The 26530-nt window shown below is 38.5% G+C and overlaps 1 protein-coding gene across 3 annotated transcripts in view; it reads left to right on the forward strand.

Moving 5' to 3' along the window:
• Positions 1 to 26530, forward strand: part of Gabra4 (gamma-aminobutyric acid type A receptor subunit alpha4) — a 77747-nt gene that overhangs the window by 24748 nt on the left and 26469 nt on the right. The window contains exons 8-9 of one of the 3 annotated variants that reach the window (XM_045161857.1): positions 6895 to 7154; positions 22175 to 22350. In XM_045161857.1, coding sequence (XP_045017792.1) covers positions 6895 to 7154; positions 22175 to 22261 — 347 coding nt within the window. In that variant the 3' untranslated portion in view covers positions 22262 to 22350. Of the gene's footprint in view, positions 1 to 6894; positions 7155 to 22174; positions 22351 to 26530 lie in introns of those variants that run through there. The other 2 variants (XM_045161858.1, XM_045161856.1) reach the window with 2 other exon arrangements.

Here is a 26530-nt window from a genome sequence, read left to right on the forward strand (position 1 = left end):
AAAATGCAAATGGTTTAGAAGCATTCAATTGGAAGGTATTATTTGCTGAGATTTTACGCTCATTGCTATATTCTGTGTGTATAACTTTCCTTTTCTAAATCAACATTTGTTTCTTTTTGGTCTGAATGTGGCTTCCTACATAGTGTTCTAAATGATGTGATGTTCAGAACATACGAGCTCAACATTTATGCAACTTTTAAATTAGTCTTTTCTGTACCAGTCATTTTTTTACATCATAAGGGTATTTTTAATTACCACTATTTAATTGAATACCTTTCTCTGTCCTTTACTTATGGTGAGTAGCAAGATGTTCAGTTGTAGGCAGAGAAGGAAAATGATCAGAATTCCCCTAGAATGGAATTACAGTCCTTCTCATAACAGATGCAGTTTTCATTTGCCTACCTCTGAGCTCGAATCAAACCCAGACTGTGGCATTCTTTGTCCTATACCAGCTGTAAGGAGGTTGGTGAGAAGGAACCAGAGTGAGTGGGAACCCATCCCTCTACTTTCCTGTGTTAATTTTCTTTTAATTGCTGTGAAAAAAAAATACTGGAGAGAAACAACTTAAAGAGAAAAGTCTTATTTTGGCTCCTGGCTTCAGAGAGATGTCAGGCCATCATGGTGGAGGAAAGGATGGTAGGAAATGAAAGCACTTATCCTGGAAGAACATGAGGCATCTGTTACATGATGTCAGGCAGGAAGCAAAGACTGCAGGTTACTACTGGAGGTGGAAATAATCTTCAGAGGCCTGTGTTGCAGTCAGATTTGCATTGCTGGCAGAAATCACCAGTCCAAGAGTAGATTGTCGGGGGGGTGTGTTATTTTGGCTTACAGACTCGAGGGAAAACTCCATAATGATAGGGGAAAACGATGACATGAGCAGAGGGTGTACTTCACCGCCTGGCCACATCAGGTGGACAATAGCAACAGGATAGTGTGCCAAATGCTGGCAGGGGGAGACTGGCAGCAATACCCATAGCCTGCCCCTAACAATACACTGCCTTCAGGACGCGTTAATTCTCAAATTTTCATCAGCAGCTGGAAACCTAGCATTCAGAACACTGACGTTTGTGGGATCACCTGAATCAGACCACCACAGCTCATTCCTAGTGACTTACTTTCTCTAGCCAACCCTCTCTCCTAATGGCTCCACAGCATTCAACTTGATCCCATAAACTGTGGATGGAGGTTCAAAACATGGACCTTATGGGACATTTCAAATTCAAGGCATAATACTCCCCAACCTCCTAGAGATGTGGGTGCCCTAGTGTGGAATACATTTCAGGTACTAAATATAGATGTGAAAATTTGAAAAAGGAAAGAATGTATGTAAGTATTACATACTAGCATTCTGCAGTCAGAATTTAAAATTCAATCTGTCAGTTATTTTTTCCATTCATGAAATTGTGTCGCTATACTTCTCTCTTATAGAGAATTTAAACAATTATGCACAATAATCAATACAGGGTACATATTATGGCTCCCTTACTTTCTCCCATAAATATGTTCTACAGAGGAGACTTATTTTGCTCTGAGTTGGTTTCACTGGCTTTGAAGGAAAGCATATATCCTTCTAGGATATACCACCTAGTATTTTGACTACCAGGTATCTCAAGTTCTTTTTTTAAATTTCATCCAACATTCTTAATAATCTTGGGACTTTACACATAATGATGAGAGGCAGCCTGGTAGCTGGTAACTAGATCTGGGTCACTGACATTATTCAAGCATTCAAAGCAAGATCAAGAGATGAGAACTCTAGAATGCTGTCTTCTAGACCGGATGCCATGAACTCACAGTGAGTATGGTTTTCTGCATAAGCTGAGTCTGCACAATTCATCATGGATGGGAGAGAGGTTCCTGAGATTCTACACCTCCCAGAGTGCATTGTGGCAACTGATAATTGTAAGGAGAGGGAAAGTCATTCTCCATTAAATCTCCTCAATTACATGATCTTGCAAATGACCCTAAATTAACTCAGTAGGTCAAAACAGAGAGAAAAAGATATGAAAGGAATGGTGATTAATTGGGAGGAAGGATTTTAGTGGGAGAGAGCAGGGAGTAAAAGAGTTTAACTGAGGAATTTGGATCCCAGTGCATTGTTAATATATGTGAAAGTGCCAAAAAAAAAGTCTGAAAATTTCAGTAGCTAGCATTTTTGTGTTGTGTATATTTTAAGAGTTATGTTTTTATTAGAACTGACAAATAAAATCACCTATATACATATTATCATATATTTAAATAGCCATGGATAACTTGACCAGAAAACAATGCCTGATCACAGAACTATATGAAGAAATAACAATGTTGCAGGTACAGACTTTGTCTCTGATCTCAGGGTCTACCCCTCTCTCATGAGCTATATGTAGCCTCCAGAGAGTCACTTCTGCTTACTTCTTCATATGCTGAACATGGTGAATGATTGATTCAACCTATCTCAGATTGTTGCGATGAAGATTAGAGGAGTTAATCTGAATAAAGCTTTGGAAATTGCACTAGCACATCACACATACTATTGAAGTGCTTTTCATTACTTTGGCGTTCCATGTTGGACTGTAGCCCATCTTAAAAAAAAATCATGACTTGATACTATAATGTGAACAAACTGTGTGTTTTAGTATTGTGATTGGTGACAAACTTTGAAAACTTTCTTGATTGATTACAAACTGGCAGCTAGTGTTTTGCCTCCCTTGTCCCAAGAGAATAGAAAATTCCAGTGGTGGCATGGAGAGATAGCATTCATTACAGATGAACTCACTCTGTTTCTGAAGCAAATAGTGTAGTGCAGAAAGATTAAGCAGTATCTTGTAAGGATGGCGATATGAATAGTGCCAATGTTGAATAGATTTGCCTTATATTGTGGGGTCCTATTATTTAACTTTCATAGTAATTCAGCAAGATAGGTATTCCTAATATTAATAGATAATGATATAAGGATCTTAAAAGCTAGTATTATGTCACATAATTGTAAATGGCACACCCATTTGAGAATTTTGTCACAGCAGGTGGGGATGTGGGGGCTTGTGGAGAATTCCCAAGCTGCTGGGTAAGATTGTGGGTGTGTGCTGAAAATACTTTGCAAGGAGGATTTTTCATTTGGAATTTAAACTTTGCCTGTTTGTGTCTATGCCAACATATTTCTGTAATGCATTGATCAGAAAAAGTGTAGCAAAGTCCTAGGGTGTATCACAATGATAATTATACTGGTGTTGAGGGTCTAGAATGGCACTTTCATAGTGAAGTGAAGCTGTTGATTGCCATGATTATTACTCTATCCCTGTAAGATTTAGAGGAAAATGAACTCTAGGTTAGTATGCTTCTTCCCTAACTCTCATTTCTTCTGTACTCTTAAGGACAGAATGTGCACAGTCAGAGATGCTACCACTAGGGAAGCAAAACTCTGAGACAGCCTAAGTCTTAGGGTATGCTGAATCCTTTCCAAAGGCCTTTGATCTGAAAACTTGTACAACTCTTAAGTTTTCTAATTATTTCAACATGGCTAAACATTAGACATGAGTAGATGCCAGCTGGCATATTGAAACCATTGCCATTTCATTTTCTAGGGATGGGCAGCCCAAAATTCCCTCTTGTGTATAGCATTAGCCTACTCTTACATTTCCTTTCTGGGCTCTGGGGCCAGCCAATATGGTACATATTCAGCATTATAAATGCAAGGACTGGCATCAATGATTGAAAAAGTTTAAAAAATGTCTTTGAACTTTTTTTTTGTGGGTAAGAGTGTGAAAAACCACTTAAAACAAAGGCTGTCTCTTCCAGGTACAGAAGAAGCATGGGTTCTTGCCTGAAGGGAGGATTTCCTTCTGCTATTCCATGGGTATACATTAATCTGCGTGAGCCCCTTGAAATCATGTGTAATCAATACATCCTGTCCAGCTAGGGCTTTGTTATAATTAACATGAGGCAGAGGACTTTATCATATCTAAAGGCATGGAAACATCTATGCCAGTTGTTTATGGCAGCCAACTGTCCTAACTTTACCAATAGTTATAAAATAACAACCATGAAAAGTAGAGGGCTATTCCATAAACTTTAAAACCAAGCTGATCCAAAGCAACAATGAAAGAAAAAATGCAAAACAGTCACACGTCTAACATTTTCTTTTTTTTTTTTTTGCATTGGGACCACAGTACCAGTGAAGCCATGATTCTATTACTGGACTTTTCTGGAAAAAAAAAAATGGGATGTTATTTTTCAGTTGATAGCTCAATAATAACACTCATTTTTCCTGTTCAAAACTGCTAAAGGAATCTTTTTACAGGATAGTAGAAAAAGATGAAGACCACGCTCTCTGATTCTTAGGAAAAATGCTATTATCACCAGTAGCAAGAAAGTTTCCAGGATCATGGGAAATTGTACCTTCCTTAGATTGGGGCGTCCTGCTTGGTTATCTCCTGGTCTCTGCAGGCTTGTCTGAGTGCTGAATGTCATTCTGACTTGGATGGCAACCTTCACGTTTTATATCCAAGTGCTTTCAGCATCATTTCTATGGTTATAAGCCACTGCTTACATATCTTAGAATGTTATGCAATCACTGGAATACTTAATAGTCCACTGCGTTTAAATTATTGTGAACAAGAAGAAGCAGTTTGATCTATATTCAAACTGTATGGCTAAACTTTTTCAAAGCAACTTTAGTATTTACTCATTTATTTCACAGCCAAAATGAAAGGAGTGTCTTATTTCTGACATTTGAAATGAAGGACTATGGGATGGTGAGATAAACCAGCAAGTAAGGGAGTTTGCTATGCCAGGCTGAGGGACTGAGAGCCCCCGAGCTGCCCTGCATTTGGTTCCCAGCACCCATGTAAATAATTGGCAGTGGCCACATATGCTTGTACCCCTGTCCTGAGAGAAATAGACTGGTGAATCCCTAGGGCTTCCTGGTCAGCCACTGTAACAGAAGAAAAAAATCAGCTCCAGATTCAGTGAGAGATTCCATCTCAAGGAAACAAACAGATAAGCAATAGAGGACATTTGATGTCCTAGTATGGTTTCTATATGTGTGCTCATTGGGGTACATGAATTTGCACACACATATGCATACATCATAACACAACACACACACATATACACAGAGAGTCTTTATTTAAATGTCTCCTTTATCATATTGCATTTTTACAGATGTGCAGCTATCTTTATACATAATTTCTTCTAAATAAAGTATTATTATTCATATGTTGTTGCATGAACTCAGTATATACTTAGTTGCTTTTCAGCTGGGGATTGGTATGAACTGGAACATGCATTCATCACCATCATTTTCCTCCTCATCTTCATCACTACCATCTTCATCATCCACAGACCCCAAGATTATATTCAATGAGTTCAAATTAACAGCTAGTCTTTGTAGGATTTGAAAAAAAATATTTATTTTTATTTATTTGAGATCGACAGACAGAGAGAGAATGAGGCAGATAGAGAGAGAGAGAATGGACGGACCAAGTGCTCCATCCACTGCAAATGAACTCCAGACATGTGCACCACCATATGCATCGGGCTTATGTGGTTCTGGAGAATTGAGCCTCGAACTGAGTTCCTTAGACTTCACAGGCAAGCAAGCGTTTAACCACTAAGCCATCTCTCTAGCCCATTTGCAGGCATTTTAAGGCTCCACTAGACAATATAAATTAGATACATAGAGGTGGATGGGGGTTGTGACAACTATGCACACTTCGACACCCTCAAATAATGCTCTGAGCAGCAAAAAAAGTTCCACTACTAAGAACGGAGGGTGTTGAAGCTGGGGAGATGGCTCAGTGGTTAAAGGCACTTGCTAGCAAAGACCGTTAGCCCAGGTTCAATGCTCCAGCCACTCCCGTATGGGTTTGTGTTTACAATGGTGGGGAGGATCGCAAAGCACACACATGTGCAGATTCATGTGCAAATAAGTAACTTTTCTTAAAAGAAACAGAATGTTGATCAACTTTTTTCTGTAGGCTAGGAAGGAACATTTCCTGGAAAAGATTTTTCAGAAACCCACTGATGAAAGATAAGTTCTATTTTTGTTGCAAGTATTTTCCTGTAAGCCACTAATTGATGGTTGGTAAATACCCTCATTTCAAATATACATTGCTCTATAACTCTATTTGACCAAGAGATACTTAAAAGTTTTATTTTTATATATCCTTAACATTTAGAAAATTTATTATTTTAATTGGAAAATATAGTTCAGTTTGATATTAAAAGCTTATATATGTGTTGCGCTTTTGCAGGCAATAACTCTCTATGGCAGTTAGTCAATGTTTACTTAAGAAAATTATAATGTTATAGTTTGAGGCCAGCCTTACAAATTGCCCACTGCTGGTTTCAAGTGGCTGCTTGAATGGCTCATTCTTCTGTAAGGTGTGCACTGTTTCCTCTGGTGTCTATTAAGTCACTAAATAATGCATGCTTTATATGACTTCAGTTTATTTTTGGAGAGGATGCAGAAATATGCAGGGGTATTGAGAGAAAGAGAGAGGGAGAGAGAGGAGGGAGAGAGAGGAAGGGAGAGAGAAGGGACACCCCAGGGTCTCTAGCCACTGCAAACAAGCTCCAGATGTGTGTGCCCCCTTGTGCATCTGGCTTACGTGGGTCCTGGGGAGTCGGACCTGGGTCCTTTGGCTTTGCAAGCAAGAACCTTAACTGCTAAGCCATCTCTCCAGCCCCCATGACTTTAGTGTTTAATAGCAGTGAATAGCCACAGTGAAGTTTTTAAAGTTAAGCCAAGTCATATTGAACCAATGATTACAAGAGCTAGGAATTGGATCACACTCATCTGCCGGATTTCAAGGAGCTGTGGTTAGAGCTGTCTGCAATGTGGTTATCCCTGTCCTACCTACTATTTTGGGTCTTCCGAGTTTTCATGTGCATACTGTCTCTTTCGCCTTCCAGGCATAACCACTGTCCTCACAATGACCACCCTGAGCATCAGTGCCCGGCACTCTCTGCCCAAAGTGTCCTACGCTACGGCCATGGACTGGTTCATAGCTGTGTGCTTTGCGTTCGTGTTCTCAGCTCTCATCGAGTTTGCTGCGGTCAACTACTTCACCAACATTCAAATGGAAAAAGCCAAAAAGAGGGCACCAAAACCTGCTGCGGAAGTTCCAGCTCTCCCAGCGCCCAGAGAAAAGATCCCCGAGCCCTCTGTGCAGGTCCGTGACCTTCTGTCCTGCTGTCTAAGTGTGGTCAATTTGGTGTTACGCAAAGGGTGAGAGGCAGAACATGCAATTATGAGTGACAGCTTCTATGGAGCCTAAGAATCCAGGCAGATATAAAGGTATACTTGATGTGTTGAAGCCTTAAAGCAGGGATGATGTACTGTGGTGGTTTGAATGTAAACCACCCCTCTTACCCGCAGGCGTTTGAATACTGAATCCTCAGCCGTGGTGCTGTGTGGGGAGGTGGTAGACACTTTGGAATATGGAATATTTCTGGAGGAAGAATGTCCCTGGAGGACAGGCCTTAGGGGTGTTAGAGTCCGTTCTTGCTTGCTTCACATAGTTCACAGTTCACAGTCTTCGCTTCCTTCCTGCTGGTATATGTGTGTGTGTGTGTGTGTGTGTGTGTGTGTGTGTGTGTATTTTTTTGATAACAGAAAAACATAACAGATTCATTTAATCAAGGTTTTACATGGCATGAGAACCTTCAGAAATAAATGAAGGTTCAAGAACTGCCTATACTTCCATTCAGTGTTGTCAACCAACGATCAAGAACTAGGAAAATCATTTTTAGTTGGGACTAATTCAGTTCAGGAAAAACGCAGATTCAAGCAGTTTTGAGACGGTGCCCTATAGTTGCTGCTTTTTGAAACATTTCTGTTACTATGAACATTACAGCATGCCCAGCTTGAGTCATGGTCCCATCCCTATCCAGTTGCCCTCACACTCCCTCTCCTTGGCGCCCATTCCCCTGAGGGACCTCCTCCACTGCGGGGTCATGAATGCATCATTAGCCAGATGTGGGAGTGGCAGCTCATCTCAAGCTAGGCTATCAGCTATCTTTTCTTGTCTTGCTTATGATCTTGTGGTTCTCTCTGGTTTTTGCTGCCGTCTGTAAACAAACAAATAAACAGCAACAACAAAAAAACACAGAGATCTCTGAGCAAGAGTGGAAACAGCATGAATTAAAGGCCTGTGGAGTCTTCAGCAATAGGGTCTTACTACTTAGCTCTTACAGGTAACTAAAAGATTATTATAAGCCAGGCGTGTTGTCCCACACCTTTAATCCCAGCACTTGGGAGGCAAAGTTAGGAGGATCGCCATGAGTTTAAGGCTACCCTGAGGCTACATAGTGAATTCCAGGTCAGCCTGGGCTAGAGAGACCTTGCCTTGAAACAAACAAACAAAAAAAAGAGAAAGAAATTATTATAAAGTATTTTATTTATTTATTTACCTGAGAGTGAGTGAGAAAGAGGAAAATAGAGTGAAAATAGGTGTGCCACTTGCAAGTGAACTCCAGATGCATGTGCCACCTTGTGTATCCACGTTTATGTGGGTACTGGGGAATCAAACTGGGTCCTTTGGTTTTGATAGAAAGTGCCTTAATTGCTGAACACCTCTTCAGCCCCTACATTATTATTTTAAAAGAATTTTGAGGCTGGCGAGATGGCTTAGTGGTTAAGCACTTGCCTGAGGACCCCGGTTCAAGGCTCCATTCCCCAAGGACGACATTAGCCAGATGCACAAGGGGGCACACGCGTCTGGAGTTCGTTTGCAGTGGCTGGCGGCCCTGGCGCACCCATTCTCTCTCTCTCCCCCCCCACCTTCTTTCTGTCTGCCACTCTCAAATAAATAAATAAAAATAAAAACAAAAAAATTTAAAAAAGTAATTTTGGGGGCTGAATTAATGGTTTAGCTATAAGGCACTTGCCCTGGTGGGCCCATCCTCTTTCTCTCATAAATAAATAAAAATAAATAAAATATTAAAACATAATTTTCCCCCACATGGACTCTGTATACAAACAGAAAGCACTTTCTTTGGTAATTTATTTTATGAGTGAGAAAGAGATACGGAGAGATGGAGTTGGTGGACCAGAACCTCCAGACAATGCAATCAAGCTCCAGACATGTGTGTCACCTTGTGCATCTGGCTTACTTGGGACCTGCAGAATCAAAAAGGGTCCTTAGGCTTCACAGGCAAGCAGCCTTCATAAGACCAGGAAATCAACCAGGCAAGTCTCTCTTTCTTTCCTTTCCTCTTCATCACCTTCCTCCTCTACTACTCTGTCATCTCCTTCCCATTCCCTTTCTTTCTCCCTTTCTTTGTTCATCTTCTTTCTTGCATAAACAGACAGATATCTGTAGTCACCCACATAGAGCCTACTATAATTGCCAGGAGCAGTAGTATAAAACTCCTTTGGTCTACATGTACCCAAATCACGATGTAATAGAAATCACCATCTTCATTCTCTACAAATGACAGTTCAGTCCTTTCTTCATTATTCACTCATTCATCCCACAAATATGAGCAAGGCTCTGCATAGAGAATAAAAGTTGATAGTAGATATTTTAAAAAGTTATCAGATAGCCTACAGAATATAGAGTTTGCATTTATTTGTGTGGAACAAGGAAGGAGATGCAAACCATGTTTAATATGTAACGTAATAAATCAGGTGCTGTGTTAGAAGGGGATGGTATGATAATACTAGACAAGATCAGTATGTTTGGGGGCAGGATGAGGAGGCTAAGGTTCAGTTCTCAGAGAGATGAAGATGACAGTTGATCAAGTGAGGCTAGGTGTCCATCTGGCAAGGCTTAACTTCTCAGAATCCAGTAATTCATGGCTCTGTTCTCATAAGGCAATGGATTCTGTTCTCTTAGATTGGAATATGAATAGCTAAGAAAATTAATGTTTTGTTTGTTAATTAAATAATTTGAAATACCTTAGATGTTTTTCCAAAGGAACACAGCACATCACGATTTTCAAAATGATCACAAGGTATTTTTCGTACTGTTTTCAGTGACAAAATTCTGATCAAGTATGTAGATTTCTTCTTCCCATTTCCCACAGGTAAACTTAGGTTCTCTGTCTTTCCTTCTATATTGTTTTGCCTCATTGCATTGAGGCTCTGACCTAATAACAAATTTCTAGCTGACTTAAAAACATAAATTTTGGGTTTATTTTACTGTTTATATTTTCTGATTATTGATTGATAATTTTATTGTAATTCTATCTGCAGGTTAAGTTTGTTACACTTTTAGTACCTTCTTGAGTTTATTTCCTATCATTTCACTTTTGCAGTTTCTTAATTATAAAGTTCCTCTTTTTAAAATGAGATTTCCTTTGCATAGAACTTTGGCCATGATTCATAGTTTTAATAAGAAATATTATCATAAGTATTTGCTAAATAACCAAGAATTATATTGTTGCTTTCCTTTGGGGCTAAGAATTATTTAGAGGTAATACTAAAATTTCCATGTGGGAGTCTTACCTAATTCTGTCATAATTTTTTTGTTTTTACTCATGCCTTTATGTATTTGAATAGCATCAATATTTTCATTGTGCCTTGAATCATGATGAAAGCTTATATTTGTTTAATAGCAATTTAAAAGAGTTAAATTTTAGTATAGAAGTCAATTTTAATTATATCGCTATTTTGCACTTTTTAATAATACATGTTTAATCTTTTTGACTTTTGAAATACTATGACATGCATGAAAATGTCTCTCATGAATGTTAGGAGTAGGAGAGTGAGCTAATATTTTTCTTCTTTGTAGTTTTGTTGTTTACATTTTTTGATACTCGACCTTTAAATCATAATTGTTTTATTTCCCTAACAGTCCATGCATTAAGTCATAAAATATACTTATTTTCTCCTTTATAATGTTTTTACTTTCAATTCTAATTGGTCTAATTTTGATTTATTTACCTCTTTCCTGCTTGCTGTCTTTGCTACTTGCTTTCCTTCTCTTTCTTGTGTGGTTCTGAGGATCCAACCAATGGCTTTTGTATATGAGGCAAGCATGTAACCACTGAATTATACTCCCAACTTTTATCTTGATAGTCATAGTATTTTTTTCTTAATATTAACTTCCCTATGAATTATTTATTGTTATTTTTTCTCTTTTTTATATAGCCTTAAAATTCTGTCAGATTTTGCATCATTAGTGGTTGCCTTTAAGGTTGAAAACAATAAATTTTCAACTTGTCATTTTCTAATGCTGAAATCATAAAATCTAATGACTATCCCATGTAGTTATCAATTTGGCCTAACTCCAGAATTGCCTTATTCTAAAGATTATAGGTTTTTTTAAAAATGTAATTTATGTAAGTATATATGTAAATTTCTGTTTACAGTCAGATGCTAGCTCTGGTGCATATTCATGCGTATTCGACAGGCTGAGAGCAGTAACATCACCAGTTTGAAGCTGGCTTGGGTTTCACAGTAAGATCCTGTATCTAAAACAAAAACAGCCCTCCATTTATAGGGATGAGGATGTAGCTCACTTGATAGAGCTTTTCTAGCATGAATGAAGCCCTGGGTTTGAGCCCCAACCCCACATAATGCAGAAGTGGTTATGCCTGCCTGTAATCCCAACACACTCCATTTGGATGGTAGTGGTAAGAGGATTAGAAGTTCAAGGTCCTTCTTGGCTAAAGAGTTCAAGGCCAGCATGGGATAATGAGACCCTGTCTCAACAATACACTTATAATGAATTAATGCATTTCTCTTTTCATCGTTACTAGTGGCCGGAGATTAATACACTGGTGTAATGGTGAAATGGGAATACTGTAAGCTTCTCTTTACCTTGAATAAAATTGTCCTGTTGAATGTCCAAAGAGAGGAAGGACACCAAAAATCTTCCATTTGTTACTGACATGTTTCCCTTGTCTATAGCAGTTGCCATCATCAGTAGAGGTTAGTTGGGGTCATCTGATTGGTTGAATCCACTCTGATTCAGTAACTCCAGCAGCAGAGTTCCTATGTGGTATGCACATGAGATCCATGGGAAAGCTGATGGAGTGTATTTGGGAATGATTTTCTAATAAAACATCTTAATGTGAATCAGATGCTTTATGTCCTCTACAATGAGTAGTCACCTAGATCTTTATAGCACTTTAATTAAAGAATATCTGTGTTTTAATGAAAATGCCCCATGGATTAGCTCAGATTCTTAGTTCAGCTCCCTGCTTGATTTCAGTTGCAAGTCCAACTTTGCAGGCTGAGAACACTTTACAGGGATAAAAGTTGGGATATAGATAAATAAGGAAAAGGAAATCCAAAAATGGATAGAGTGGGTTAGGAGCAAAATCTCCTAACATATTACTGAAATGAAATGTTCTAAGAATATATGGGTTGTGGTTTCAGTAGCAAATCTAATCAGAAAGGGAAAGTTTGCTTATTCAATTATGTGTTCCATTGTGTGCCACTATTTACTTATTTGAGTGATACTGACTTTGCCTAAAGTGTGTTTGAGGTGCCTCCGTTAGATCTGACTTTAGAGTTTAATGATTTGTGGTTGTCCTTTGGGGTTTAAGTAGTAGTTGGACTCATTGCCACCCTATGTAACCTCTACACTGTTAATGGCTTTGCAAGGGCCTTATAGTGACCATTTCTACTCTGGGCAAATTGTAAGGATTACAGCTTATGGAAAAGTCATGATTCAGAGAGAAAACGCCAACTGTCAGAATATGCGAGCAAGTGAACAATAGCTTGAGTATGTCTTTGGATATCCCAAGAGGCAATACCATTGTTCTGTTTCTGTTCATTATTACATTATTACCTTAATTCAGCCTTTGACTCGGTTCTGATATTTGATTCTTGTGATTCTGTCCACTGTTATCCGTTATACTCCCTAACATACCTACTCTCTTCATTTGGGTGAGTAAAAGACTTGAAAAATAAATAACCATAGGATTAAAAACAAGAAAGATTTCCTAACAAAAATACACACACATATGTGTGGGTGTGTGTGGGTGTATGTGTATGTGTGTGTATACACATGTGTGTGCATATGTGTGTGTGTGTGTGTGTGTGTTTAAAAATCACTTTACTGTGTTTCTTTAGTCCTTTTTGTCAAAAAGTATTTGTTTACGTGTGCCATGTATCTTTTGAAAAAATCCAGGGGTATGATAATGGCTAACACTATTTGAGAGTAGTTCAGATCTTATAAATGTGGTATACTTTACATATGTTACATAAAGGGAAACACAGTATACATGTACATATAGTTATAGATAATGGTAGGCCCAATAAATTTTGGGGGTTCAAATTTTTATGAATAATGAATAGTTGCATAACATTCTGAACAATTTTGTATGACAATAAAAGGAACTTTTAAAAGGGACCTTATCTTTAACTTACTTATAATAATTTATAAAATATTCCTCAATATTATCCATTTATTCTTTACCAATGGGAATGTTACTAGTGAGGATTCATGAATCCCGCCCAAGGTCATCTGTCTGGTAAGTAACAAGCCAGGGGTAATGAGATACATGCATTTAAGCTTCAAACTGTAATGACTAATTAGATGTGTTGGGTGAGGAACAGGGAGACTGAGGTAAATGGATTGGGTTGGCATCATTCATGAGGAAAAGGAAGAGGAATGAAGCACATTTGATGAATAAGCTAATTAGTTCAGGTTTAGATAGGCAGAGAGCTCCTTGCATTCAGTAGTTCCAATGCTCTCTTGAAAATCTACTTTAGTTACTTTATTTATCAAAGTCAAAGTGTTGTCTGAGTCCCATAGGGGCTTCATTCTGAGTCACCTCCTGACTCTCAAGGGAATGGCCTCAAGGATGTACATCTATAAAATGGAGTAATAACAGAGCCTTACTAAAAATTCAAGTAGATAGCATCCCATAACGTTATGCATGTAAAATATGCAATACAGTGCACAGTGTCCAGCAATCCATACCCATGATCATTACTCTCCTTAATTTCCTTAAGCATCTCCAATATTTTAAGTAGGTATGACTTAATTTATCACTTTATAGTATTATGTAGTATTTTGCTTAAATTGTCTGATATATGATTCTTATATGTACCTAGCTAGATGAGTGCTCAGTGATAAAAGGGATTGTGGTCTTATTTTTGCAAGCTGCTCATAGCAAAATTTTTGGACAGTTATAGCTGTCTATTGATTGGATGTGAGTCACCTATAGGAATTAGACAATAGTATGCTGCTGTTTCTACACACCAACATATTTATCAGTAATTTTCAATGACATGTGTCTTCTATATAAAATTCATTTTTACTGGAAATAACTGTGAACCTAAGGCTACCACATGATTATTGGGAACTTTAAGAACAGTAGATAAATATCCTCAGCATCCTTTGTCTTATTTTCATTTTGTTATCAATACATAATATTTAAAGGTCCATGTAGAACAACATGATGTTCAAGTTTATGTATATATTGGGTAATAATCATATTTGAGACACTTGTCAACTGTTGGAATTAGCTAGTGGACAGTAATAGAAGGATGAGAAGGTGGTTTTTTTTTTTTTTTTTTTTTTGTGGGTGGGGGGAACACAGAACAAATGACCTTGGTAAATCTACACAGGCTTCTCTTAAGCACAAGGAAACTAGCTTATTGTCATTTGATCATTACAGTCATTTTCCTTTCATAGGTACAAGCCTCTGTGAAAGGTTACGTGCCATGGTTTCCTTGTGGTTGGTAACGTATAGACTGCTTTACATTCCTAAAGGGTGTGCAAAGTGGGTCAATTTCACATTTTAACTTCAGTCATTCTCAAAGCTCCTCTTAGAATGGCTGTTCTTTAAATAGTTTAGACTCACATGCAAAACACTCATATTTTTCCATTTGTTCTTACTTCTTTCATTTCCTAAAGTATTTTAAAATCTCTTGCCTTGACAGTTTGAAAAGGAACATGAAATAGTACTGTCAGTTCATTTGACATCTAGGTGTGTTTGTGACAGGATTTTAATGATATTCTTTAAATCTTACATAGGTAAGTATCTCCCCAAACTCATTCCTTTTAAAGTACCGAGTGTTCTGTGATGAGTAATGCTCTTTAGGCAATGAGTGATTGTTTAATTGCCCAAGTATTAAACTGTATGATTTAAGTACAAGAACATCAGGACCGTTTCACTTTTGGCCCTACTTATGTTAGTTTTTATTATTTTTCCTTCACGTGCAGAGATGCGACTTGCAAATTCATGAGAGCAAATCTCATCAAGTCAGTTTGTCAGCATCCAGCAGTCAAATCTTAGGCACCAGTCATGCCAGGCACTGAGGATTCACAGAAGACAAAATCTAGCCATTTAGTCTATAGATCAGATAGGCAAGCTATCCATCTTTGGGGATGACTTCTATTTAGTATATAAAAGTTAGATATGAGTATTAATTTAGAATAATTCAAACATACTTATTGTAGTGTTGAATGTACACTTACATTTTTACTGCTGCCTTAGGTCTGGTAAAAGACTGATCTCTATATTCAGTTGTATCTGGGTTGCTTGTCATAATTATGTATACATCTATGGAACACCTATAAGGCATTTGTATGTTGGGAACATTGTGCTTGTTCCCTTCATAGATAGGAGGGTAGCGAGGAGGATAGATACTGCACAATCCATTTAAAAGGGAATGGCAAGTGAACAAAATAAGGTAAAGAGGTAAAAGGAGAAACAAGGTGTCATGAAAAAAAGTTATGCTGAGACATTAAATAATCCTCTGAAATGCAGAGTGATGGGTTTAGGGAGATCATTCAAAATACCAAAGGGAAGAAGTAGTTGATTTTAGTATGCATAATTTTATAATTACTGGTAATAATATCACATGAAACTAAAAATATCAAAATTAGCATCATAATTGGTGATAGTCTAATTCCTTCTTCTGGGGGAGGGGGGATATGCCATAAATTGAATGCTGCATCTGGGATGCTGGATATACTAGCTAGTGTTTAAGGAAGTAAGCCAATGTAATATAACACAGTGGGCTGTGTTTTTATGTGGTGCAGCTATAAATATAGATGATATAGAGCCAGGTCAATAGTAAATTTGTTCATTGCTTTCACACAGGCTGTAGAATTGATAAGTAAATAGACTGTGTACTATACTTAATATAAAAGTTGAGGAAGCAGTGAAGTTACCATGATGGTGATAACATCATTATCATTTCTTGAGTGCCTACTGTGTACTCCATATTGTATTAGTTATTGTGTGTGATAGTTTCCTTTGTGTTACTTGGATGAAATAATTGAACAAAAGCAGCTGAGTGGAACAAAGGATTTAGATTTGGTTTGTGGACTTGGGGGAAAATTCCATCATGGAAGGGAAAGGACGGGACAGCAGAAGGCAGACATCTTGTCTTGCCACAGCAGGTGGAAAATAGCAGCAAGAGTGAACTGAGCCTTGGCAAGGGAGGAGCTGTCTATAAACACACTTTACCTGCCCCCAGAAACACACCTCTTCCATCAAGGCTGCACATATCAGACTGCTACCTGCTGGGGAACCCAGCATTCAAGACACATTAGTCTATGGGGGGAGGAATCTGATTAGAGACCACCACCCTGTGTGTATGTGTGATCACTAATTGTCACAACAAAGCAGGAGGTGTTAAGTGCCTAGGTTCATGGCTGAGAAAGCTAAGCCTTGGTAATTTGCCTAGCTTTCATAGGTGTAATATGAATTGGATTTGATCCCTGCCTGTTTGGCATAGAAAGCTGGGTGCTTTTAGAAACATGGTGCTTATCTGCTGCCTAGGGGGAAAAATACAGGCAGTGTTAAAGTAGTTTTGTCTCTACTCCCAGTTCACTAATGTAGCATTGATCAGATAACCCAGGACTTGGATCTCTATTCCTTCATCTGTGAAATGGTGAAAGTGGACAATAATTTTATCTTATGTCCCCATCTATGTCAGTGAAAACTCATCCACTCTCTAAACTAATGCACATCTTCTCTACCTTCTTTGACATGTGTGTTGCTTATTACATGTAGAAATTCAAGAGCTGATGACAGGGTGGGTGGTTTTCCTGGAGTCATCGAGTCAGGTAAAATAAAACATTCAACTTATTTTATGCTGATTTATACAGTAAGAATCCATGGTGCTCCAACTGGAATAAAAACATCAACTTAAATTGCATTTGTCATGTGCTGTAGAGCACTTTAAGCATACATACATATTCTCATATAATCTTCACAGCAATCCTTTTTATAGATGTGGAAATTGAAGCAACAACAGGTCTAAGTGGTTTTGCCCAAAGTCACACAGCTGCTGTGCAACAGAGCCAAAATTTCAAAATTTCAAGCCAGATACCCCAAGTCCAAATATATGTTTAAAAATCAGTACTATTACATTGCTGCTCTTCATTTATAACTCACCACCCCCTGCTGGCTTTTGCTTTGCCTCCTTCAACATACTTATTCCCACCCAATTCAGAAGGTTATATCAATGTGCACTTTGCTCAAAGTGTAAACCACACTTTGAAATTCCATCCTAGTTATAAGCAAACCACATACCTTAGTACCTAAGAAGGTCACAGAAAACTAATGGATGCTACAATGTGTGTGTGTGTGTGTGTGTGTGTGTGTGTGTGTGTGTGTTTAAATGTCATCAATTCATTTCATATCATTTTGATAATAGTAATAATGGGTTAGTTGTTTAACCAACCCATAATTTTCCAGGTATTTTTGACAATGTAAACACTAAAATAAGATTGAATGAGTATCCTTATATTTGATTTATGATTTAAAATAACCTATATTGCATGCATTAATGTATCTAATTAATATTGTTTATTCACTGTAGTAGACACCTTCAGGTCACTGAGATAAACTTCCAAACCAGGCACAGGTATGGAAGAAGGGATATTTACTGAAGTTTACAGATCCAAGGGGAAGTTCCATAATGGCCAAAGAAACTGGCCCTCTTTCACAAGTCCAAGCAGAGAGAGGGATAGAAGCTCCAAGCCAAAATTCCAAAAGCTACACTGCATACAAGCACACTTAGGAATTCAAGTAGGAACTCAGGCAATTTGCATATCCTTAGATTGGAATTCCAAATCCACCACCACACTTTAGGTTTGGTCCCTAAGATCTACCCAGTGACACCTCCTCCAGCCAGGAGGCTGGAAATCCAAGTTTCTTTTTTTAATTTATTTATTCATTTGACAGCAACAGAGAGAGAGGGAGAGAGGGAGAGAGGGAGAGAGGGAGAGAGGGAGAGGGAGAGAGAGAGAGAGAGAGAGAGAGAGAGAGAGAGAGAGAGAGAGAGAGAGAGAGTGGGCATGCCAGGGCCTCTAGCCACTGCAAATGAACTCCAGATGTCTGTGCCACCTTGTGAATCTGGCTTATGTGGGTCCTGGGGAATTGAGCCTCGAACCCACATCCTTAGGCTTCACAGGCAAGCACTTTACTGCCAAGCCATCACTCCAGCCCTAGAAATCCAAGTTTTAATGAAATCCTGAATCTGTTGCAGGGGCATTTGATCAAACTACCACAGATACTATGTATATATTCAAGGGAATGCTGTCTTAAATTTTAAAGAACTGTTTTCAGTTATGCAGAATTTGTGCTTTATCAGGTAATCAGGTGACAGGGTATAGGATTATAAATAATCTACAGAAACACACATCCTACAGGTACTACACAACACGGCAAGGAAATGTGCTGAACTCAAGGGCAAGGGGGCTGCTGAGAGAACTTAGAGGGGTAGGACTTGTAATTTATTGCTTCTGCAGATGGCGGAGGAAAAGGAAACAAGCTGGCTTATTACTGTAGATATCATTAGTTGGTTTATGTGATATTTATGAAATACAGTAAGGATCATTTTAGAATTGACATATAATCCATAAATATTAGCATGTTGTTATACTTCCTTAAAAATGTTTTATTTATATTTATTTATTTGAGAGAGAGAGAGAGAGAGATTGGCAGATAGACAAAGAGAGAGAATAGGCATGCCAGGGCCTCTAACCATAGCATACAAACTCTGGACACATGTGCCACTTTGTGCATTTATCTGGCTTACATGGGTTGTGGGAGATTGAACCTGGATCCTTTGGCCTTCTAGGCAAATGCCTTAACCACTAAACCATCTCTCTAGCCCTATTGTTATAATTGTTATTTCTCTGTTTGCTCTTTTACTGATCAATACATACAGCAAAGAGTTGCCAAGAATGCAACAGGTTCTCTAGATATGCCTATATTAAGTAAAGGTATAGAATCCATAACCAAGATTAGCAGCATTTAAAAGAGCCACACATTCCCATATATAAACATTTTATTATTTTTTTAATTTATGTGATCTATGTAAAAAAATGGAGCAAACTAAATCTTCTTTCAAGGATAGAAATATCAAGCTAAAAGTACATGATTACCTAAAACAAACTCCTCTTAATGTTTAGTTATATTTTGCAGAAAGTTCTGGTCCCTAAGCTACTGAGTAAAATTATTCATTCCTTCTGGTTTATTTGACTAAGCTGCCAATTTTCTCTTTGCTATTTTGAGGAGCTAATTTTCCCACAACATAATATACATCTCTAAATTTCCAGCTTTTCGCTCAGCCTCAGATGATTTAGCAGTTTCAAGAAACATCAGTTTGGATATGACTTATTTCATTTCACTTAAATGAATTAGAGCATATTATGTAAGAAGTGTCTTTGGTAAAAGACAATTATTATGTATTTGGGTCCATTTTTTCCAACAGTCTTAAGAAGAAAGCACTTTTCAATTAGCTTGTATGTAGAGTATGTTTCTTTAATATTTTCTGCTGTCACTCATTCCATAATCATAATGTATTCACCCCTTCTTCACATTCTTTGAATAATACACATTGTTCCCAAACTGTCTTATTGGTGTGAATTCCTAGACATTATTGGTGGTCACCTCCCTTATACTGAGTAGTTATATAAGACTGTTTTCATTCTGTCTTCATTTATACCAATTTTGTTTTAACTTTGATATCTTCATAGAGAGGGACAGCATGGGAAATACTTCATTCATTCTAGTGCTTAAACCAAAAAGCACCTTTAGCTTTTATTCTATTCAATCTATCTCTCTCTCCTCAGCAGTGAGTCAACTGGAGAATGTATAATTTTTTTCTTATTTTAATTTTTTAAAATTTATTTATATGGGGAGAGAGGGAAGTAGGGAGGGAGGGAGAGAAGGATATATATACAGAGAGAACAGGCATACCAGGTCCTCGAGCTACTGCAAATGAACTCCAGATGCATATGCCACCTTGTGCATCTGGCTTTACGTGGGTCTTGGGAAATCAATCCTGGGTCCTTTGGCTTTTTAGGCAAGCACCTTAACTGCTAAGCCATGTCTCCATCCCAAAGAAAGTAGTTTAAAGCCTATGAACCTTTTCAAAATGTTTTAGTTAACAGTTTTCATACATGTACATAATGTATCTTGATCATAACCTCTCCCCATTACTTTCTCTTGCTCCCCATCATTCTTTCTCTGAACCTTCTATTCTCCAGATAGGCCCTCTTCTTTTTGGTGTCTTTCATTCACCCTCCTTCATCACCAATGATGACATGTTGATGGGCTCAATATTAATGGGATGTTGATGAGCCCACTATTGTTCAGTTACCAACAGGTGCTATGAGAGTAAGGGCCACATCCTGTCCATCCCGTCCAGCAGGCAGCATTTCAAGCATTCCTTCCCATTCTTTTGCTTTATACATTCTTGTTGCCACCTCTCTTTCATTGTTCCTTGAGAGTCCCTCTCTGACCAAGAGTGAGAACTTCACTCGCCTATGGGCAAGAACATAAATATTTAAAGCACAATTAGATGAGTGCAACATATCTGTTTAGCCAAACAATGGTGATAGCTTTCCCCATTGGGCATGTGTCTGATGTAGGTTTTTAGTGCCTGGCATGAATTCCCTTCTGTGGAGAGGGGCCTCAAATGCAATCAGAGAGCCTGTATGTGGTTGGTTACTGCCATACCAATTACTACTATTGCACTAGAAGACATATCTTGCCTGACTGGTCAGTTACGTAACTCACAAGGTCCACTGCTGTTTAACTAATACTTTCCATGGTTGTTCTCCCCAAGCTGTCTACATAGCACTTTTCATCACTATGGCAGCAGGAGTGATGCTTCCAGCTTGATTTCTCAGTGTTCTGCATCGAAAGCATGTGGTGTGTTCCAAAACAGGGGCTTCTTGTCTATTTCTTGTGACACCAAGAGCATTGACAATAGCCTGTAATTGCTTTGAGAGCCATATGGGCCCTCCTGAAAAACAACTCACTGGAAGGTATCCCACCTCTGGCACATTCTGCACCCCAGCAAGACAGTTCTCTGCAAGTACTCTCTTTAAAAAACATTTTAAATAATTAACAAAGAAGGTTTCAGTATGGCTTATTCATAACATCTATAGTTTTGGTCAGTCCTCCATCCTACCCCTTTCTCTCCTCCATCCCCCTTCCTGGACCTGACTTAGACCTTTCCACCCCAGTATTTTGTCCCTCTACACACATTATCTACTCTGCCCCTCCCCTCACAGCCCTTTTCTCCTTTCCTGGGCTAAACTATTGACTCTTACCCCAACTTACACACAGATACAAAAACAGAAATGTGATGCTGGGATCTGCATATGAGGTGTAGCATTTGTCATGTGAGCCAAGTTTTTCTCACTTAGCATATTGTCAACACTTATCCATTCTCCTATGAGTTACATAATTATATTTTCTTTGTAGCTGAAGAAAACTACATCATATATATCTCTATCTCTATCTCTATCTCTATCATCTATTCTACTAAAACTTCATATCCAGTCATCTATTGATGGGTATCTAGGCAAATAATATTTCCTAGTTATTGTGAATAGAGAAGAAATAAATATGGATGAACAAGTTTCTCTATAGTAAAGTGTGGGCATCCTGAGAGCGAATGCCCAGGAGTAGTATAGCTGGCACTTTAAGACCAATATTTGGCATAGAACCTGAAACTCACTATTTACAGGATAAGCTGACAAATGAAGGAACAATTAACGAAATGTGTTCCCGGAAAAAATGTCAATGAGTTAAAACTGAGTAGTTTTAGATCTTAATAATATGCCCCAAATTCCTTTAAGCCCATCTAGCATTGTTATTGTGCTGTTTGAAACCCACCCATGACTTTAGTATAACTGAAGGAAATTTACAAAACTCCTCATTGAAGACCACCTAGCTTCTTGGGAGTGTTCTCCTACCTTGCTCTCCTCCTATTGAGTCTGCCTTTGTGTAATTTATCTCTCTCTCCTTGCAGATAGTTGCTAACTGGATGAAAGCTGAGTCATACCCAACTTCTCTGGATATGCTAAACCCAGAGCATAGAAGCTTGTTCTTTACTTAGTGTGAAAGAAGGATCCACAGGACTCACTTCTGAGAACTTGTTTGCTTGGAAGGGGTGTAGTGAGGACATTCTGCTTGAAAGAGGGGCAAAGGGAGGTATCTGTGGAGCTTAAAAGACATTCCCTCCATAAGCAGTACCCAAGCGACCATACAGTAACTTGTTATTTATACTAGAGCACATCATTAGCTAAGAAAATGTGGGAAGCAGTGAGAAGTGAACAGCACGAGATAGGCACTTGACTGTCAGAAATTTGGTTCATCTATGAAGAAAGGAGCTCCCTTCAAGAAAATCTCAGGTTGGTTATATTGAACTATATGAAACAGACAAAATGATCAAAATATCATAGACAGGGATATGATATTTTGAGGCAAAGATAACACTTCAATATGCATTTTTCATGTTATCAGATGCCCAATTTTAACACCAAAAGGTATTTAAAAGGGGGCTGGAGAGATGACTTAGTGGTTAAGGTGCTTACCTGCAAAGTCAAGGACTCAGGTTCGATTCCCCAGAACCTATGTAAGCCAGAAGGTAGTGCATGCATCTGGAGTTTGTTTGCAGTGGTTGAAGGCCTTGGCATGCCCATTCTCTCCCTCTCTCTAATAATAAATAAAACTTAAAATTAAAAACAAAGTGGGGCTGGAGAGATGGCTTGGCAGTTAAGGCACATGCCTGCGAAGCCTAAGGACCCCAGTTCGATTCTCCAGGTCTCATGTTAGCCAGATGCCCAAGGTGGCACATGCATCTAGAGTTTGTTTGCAGTGGCTAGAGGCCCTGGTGCGCCCATTCTCATTCTCTCTTTCTCCCTCCCTCTCTCTGTCTCAAATAAATAAATAAGAGTAAAACTTAAAAAGTTATTTGAAAGGACATTGTCCCTCTGGTAATAATGATTAACAATTTTCTGAGTTTATTTTTTTTAAAATATTTATTTATTTGAGACAAACAGAGAGAGAATGGGCATACCAGGGCCTCTAGCCACTGCAAACAAACTCCAGATGCATGTGCCATCTTGTGCATCTGGCTTAAGTGGGTACTGGGGAATAAAGCCTCGAACCAGGGTCCTTAGACTTCTCAAGCAAGTGCTTAACCAAGTGCTAATCAATCTCTCCAGCCCCAATTTATTATTATTATTATTATTATTTTAAGGCAAACGTAGGTTTTAGCTAGAATAGCACAATTTTGGAGCTCTACTCATTGTGCATAGGGCTAAGGACAGCAAATCTTTTGTAGCCATCTTAATGCTCTCCACAGGCTTGTGAGTTCCTTTATTCTAGTTGGACTTGAAGCAGTAGAGGCTTTATAACTTCTCAACTTCCAAAGGCCCCCTCCCTTGTACTTGGCTCCTGGTGGCTACTTCTGCAAGCATGAAACCCACTTTGCTAAGACCTTAGCCAATCCTGAACAATGTTAACATGCTTTCTGTCAAATGTTTGCCAATGAGCTACTCTAAAACTGGCACCAAGGAGGTGACCTACTATCCACAGAACAAGAATATGTTTTGGAGCTGAAATAGATTATGGCCAATGAGGTCTTGATCTGCAGGCAGCAAGTCATTTTAGTATTCCTTGGCCATTCATAAAAATAGAATGAGATCTTTATATAATGACTCAGGTTTTTTTCCTGTTAACTAAAAAAGAAAATAAAAATAAATGCCTCCTTGAATAGCTTTCAATGTTTAATTTCTTTTTTTCCTTATAATTATTTTCCTGCAGTGTTTCTTTATGAATTGCATTCATCTTTCAAAATTCAATAAATCATTCATTCATTTTTGCAGCATTTGTAGCGAGTAATATCATAGCATAGTAACATTTATTTTATAAATCTCATTACCACAAGTACTTGAAAATAAGTGTACCAATGTATCATCTAGATAGAATCTGGATACATTTAAAATCATTTTTAGTGACCAAAAGATGTTTAGATTCATAAAAAAATTGAAGCATTGTCTTCAATATTGTATGATGTATATGATAACCATGTCCTTTTTTGTCTGGAAGTGCTGAATTTCATGATTATTTTCCTTGTGACCTACCCAGTTTAGAATCTGTTCTGGACAAAATTGCCCTGAATTGACCATAGGTTAGATAGTTACCAAAGAAAATCCAAAAAATGGTCTTTTCCTAGCACTTATATTTGTAAAAGTATTTAACCCCAAATATATATTTATAAATAATGTAGTAGATATTACAGTATATATACATATACATTATATAGTATATATGTGTATATACACTGTAATAGACATGTTATAATAGGGTTAATGGTTCAAATTGCAATTAATAGAGGATCTCTGGGGCTGGAGAGATGGGTCAGTGGTTAAGGCGCTGGCCTGCGAAGCCTAACAACCTGGGTTCTGTTCCCCAGTACCCACAGAAAGTCAGATGCACAGTGGCATGTGTATTTGGAGTTCATTTGCAGCTGCTGGAGGCACTGACATGTCCATTCTCTCTGTCTCTCTTCCATCCTCTGTGCTTGCAAATAAAAAAAAATTAAGTAGATTTCAAAATCTCATGAAAGTTCAGGATACTTCTTATCTATGGCTAATTTTCTACTAGCCAGGCACTTATTTGTGTGGTCACTCAGTATATCCAGTCACTCACTTTTAAGAATCCCAATGTTATGAAGTCTCTAAATTCTCATATACATGAGAGAAAGAGAAAGGATGTACAGACAGAAGTATCTCAGAAACCTTATTCGTTGTTAAGTTACAAGCAAATTGTTTTATAATCTAACACAGAAAATTATCATCTTGATACTCAGGATTTTTCTAGACTGTCTTCCTCACTAGGAGGAAAAAAAAGTATGAAAAGAAGTGAAATTTGAGACAAAATCTAGTACAGTGAAATCAAAAATATGAAAGTGAGAAGAGAAATTCTGAACAACATGACCTTCCTTCTTCCTGGTGAGATCTGCCTTATACACTAGCTAAGTGCTTCCATTTTTAGGTCTATTTTGCAAAGCAGCCATAGTGGCTCTGCTAAGGTTTAATCATATTTGTTGGCCTGGATGGGGATAAAGACTGGACTTACATTAGGAGGAGAGCAGTGTGAGTCCAAGGGCTGCACTGTGGAGTGAACACTGCTGTTTGCATTATAGTCTGCTTGGGAGACCTGATTTAACACCGTGTAGCACAGCACAGCCTAACTCACTGCGGAGCTGTTCATCCCCAAAATTGTTACATGGAATAAAACATTATGCGTGTTTATTCTGGGCCAATCTGCTAGCACAGTAGAGTGAGCACAATCACACACTCTCGGCCATGCAAGCAGTGAGACATAATGTCACTTCTCAACAACTTGCCATGATGATCCCCTCTCGTCTGAATGTTCTCCACCATCTGATTATTGTGTTTACTCTACTGTGTTTCTTTCTTCATGCCACTAATACGCTACTTTCCAGCTGAAGGTCTCTCTTGTGATAATAGGCTGATGGATCCCTTAAGGACACTGCTGTGGTTGTCTTGATGACTGAAGTAGATTGGATGCTCATCATTAGTCTTAGAGCTGTTTCACATCAGTGGGGTTGGCTCATGGTCCAGGCAAACCTAGATTCACTATTACAATAATTTTAGAGTGCTGAGAAAAGGTTTTACAAGTGGTCAGAAGTCTCGTGATAGTTTTTTTTTTTCATTAATTAATTTATTTATTTGAGAGCGACAGACACAGAGGGAAAGACAGATAGAGGGAGAGGAGAGAATGGGCGCGCCAGGGCTTCCAGCCACTGCAAACGAACTCCAGACGCGTGCGCCCCCTTGTGCATCTGGCTAACGTGGGACCTGGGGAACCGAGCCTTGAACTGGGGTCCTTAGGCTTCACAGGCAAGCACTTAACCGCTAAGCCATCTCTCCAGCCCTCGTGATAGTTTTGACAGTAGGTACTGGAGTATGATGACAGGAACGTGACGTCAAGTGGGCTGTGTGATAGGGCTCTTAATAGCCATTTACTTAGTGCTACTACTTGCAGCCTAAGGTATGCTAGCTGGCAGATTTAGCCTCAACCGTGAGGTATACGACTGAAGAGATCCTCAGGGTCATTCTAGCCCCAGTCTGTCTGAGGAAGGCCCTTCAAGAAACACAGAGCTCCAGAACTGAGTACAGCTAACGTCCAAAGCTATGAGAGATCAAATCAGAACGGGAGGTGATGCCTCAGCCTACTATTTTGGCGGCAGTTTGATGTGCAGCACCAGATTGCTGGAAACACCTACTTTTCAGTTAGACACACCCAAATTCAAATACCCACTTTGCTTTTTGCTAATAGCATGGATGTCAGC

The sequence above is a fragment of the Jaculus jaculus genome, chromosome 11, assembly GCF_020740685.1.
Source record: "Jaculus jaculus isolate mJacJac1 chromosome 11, mJacJac1.mat.Y.cur, whole genome shotgun sequence".
In the NCBI taxonomy this organism is placed as follows: domain Eukaryota; kingdom Metazoa; phylum Chordata; class Mammalia; order Rodentia; family Dipodidae; genus Jaculus; species Jaculus jaculus.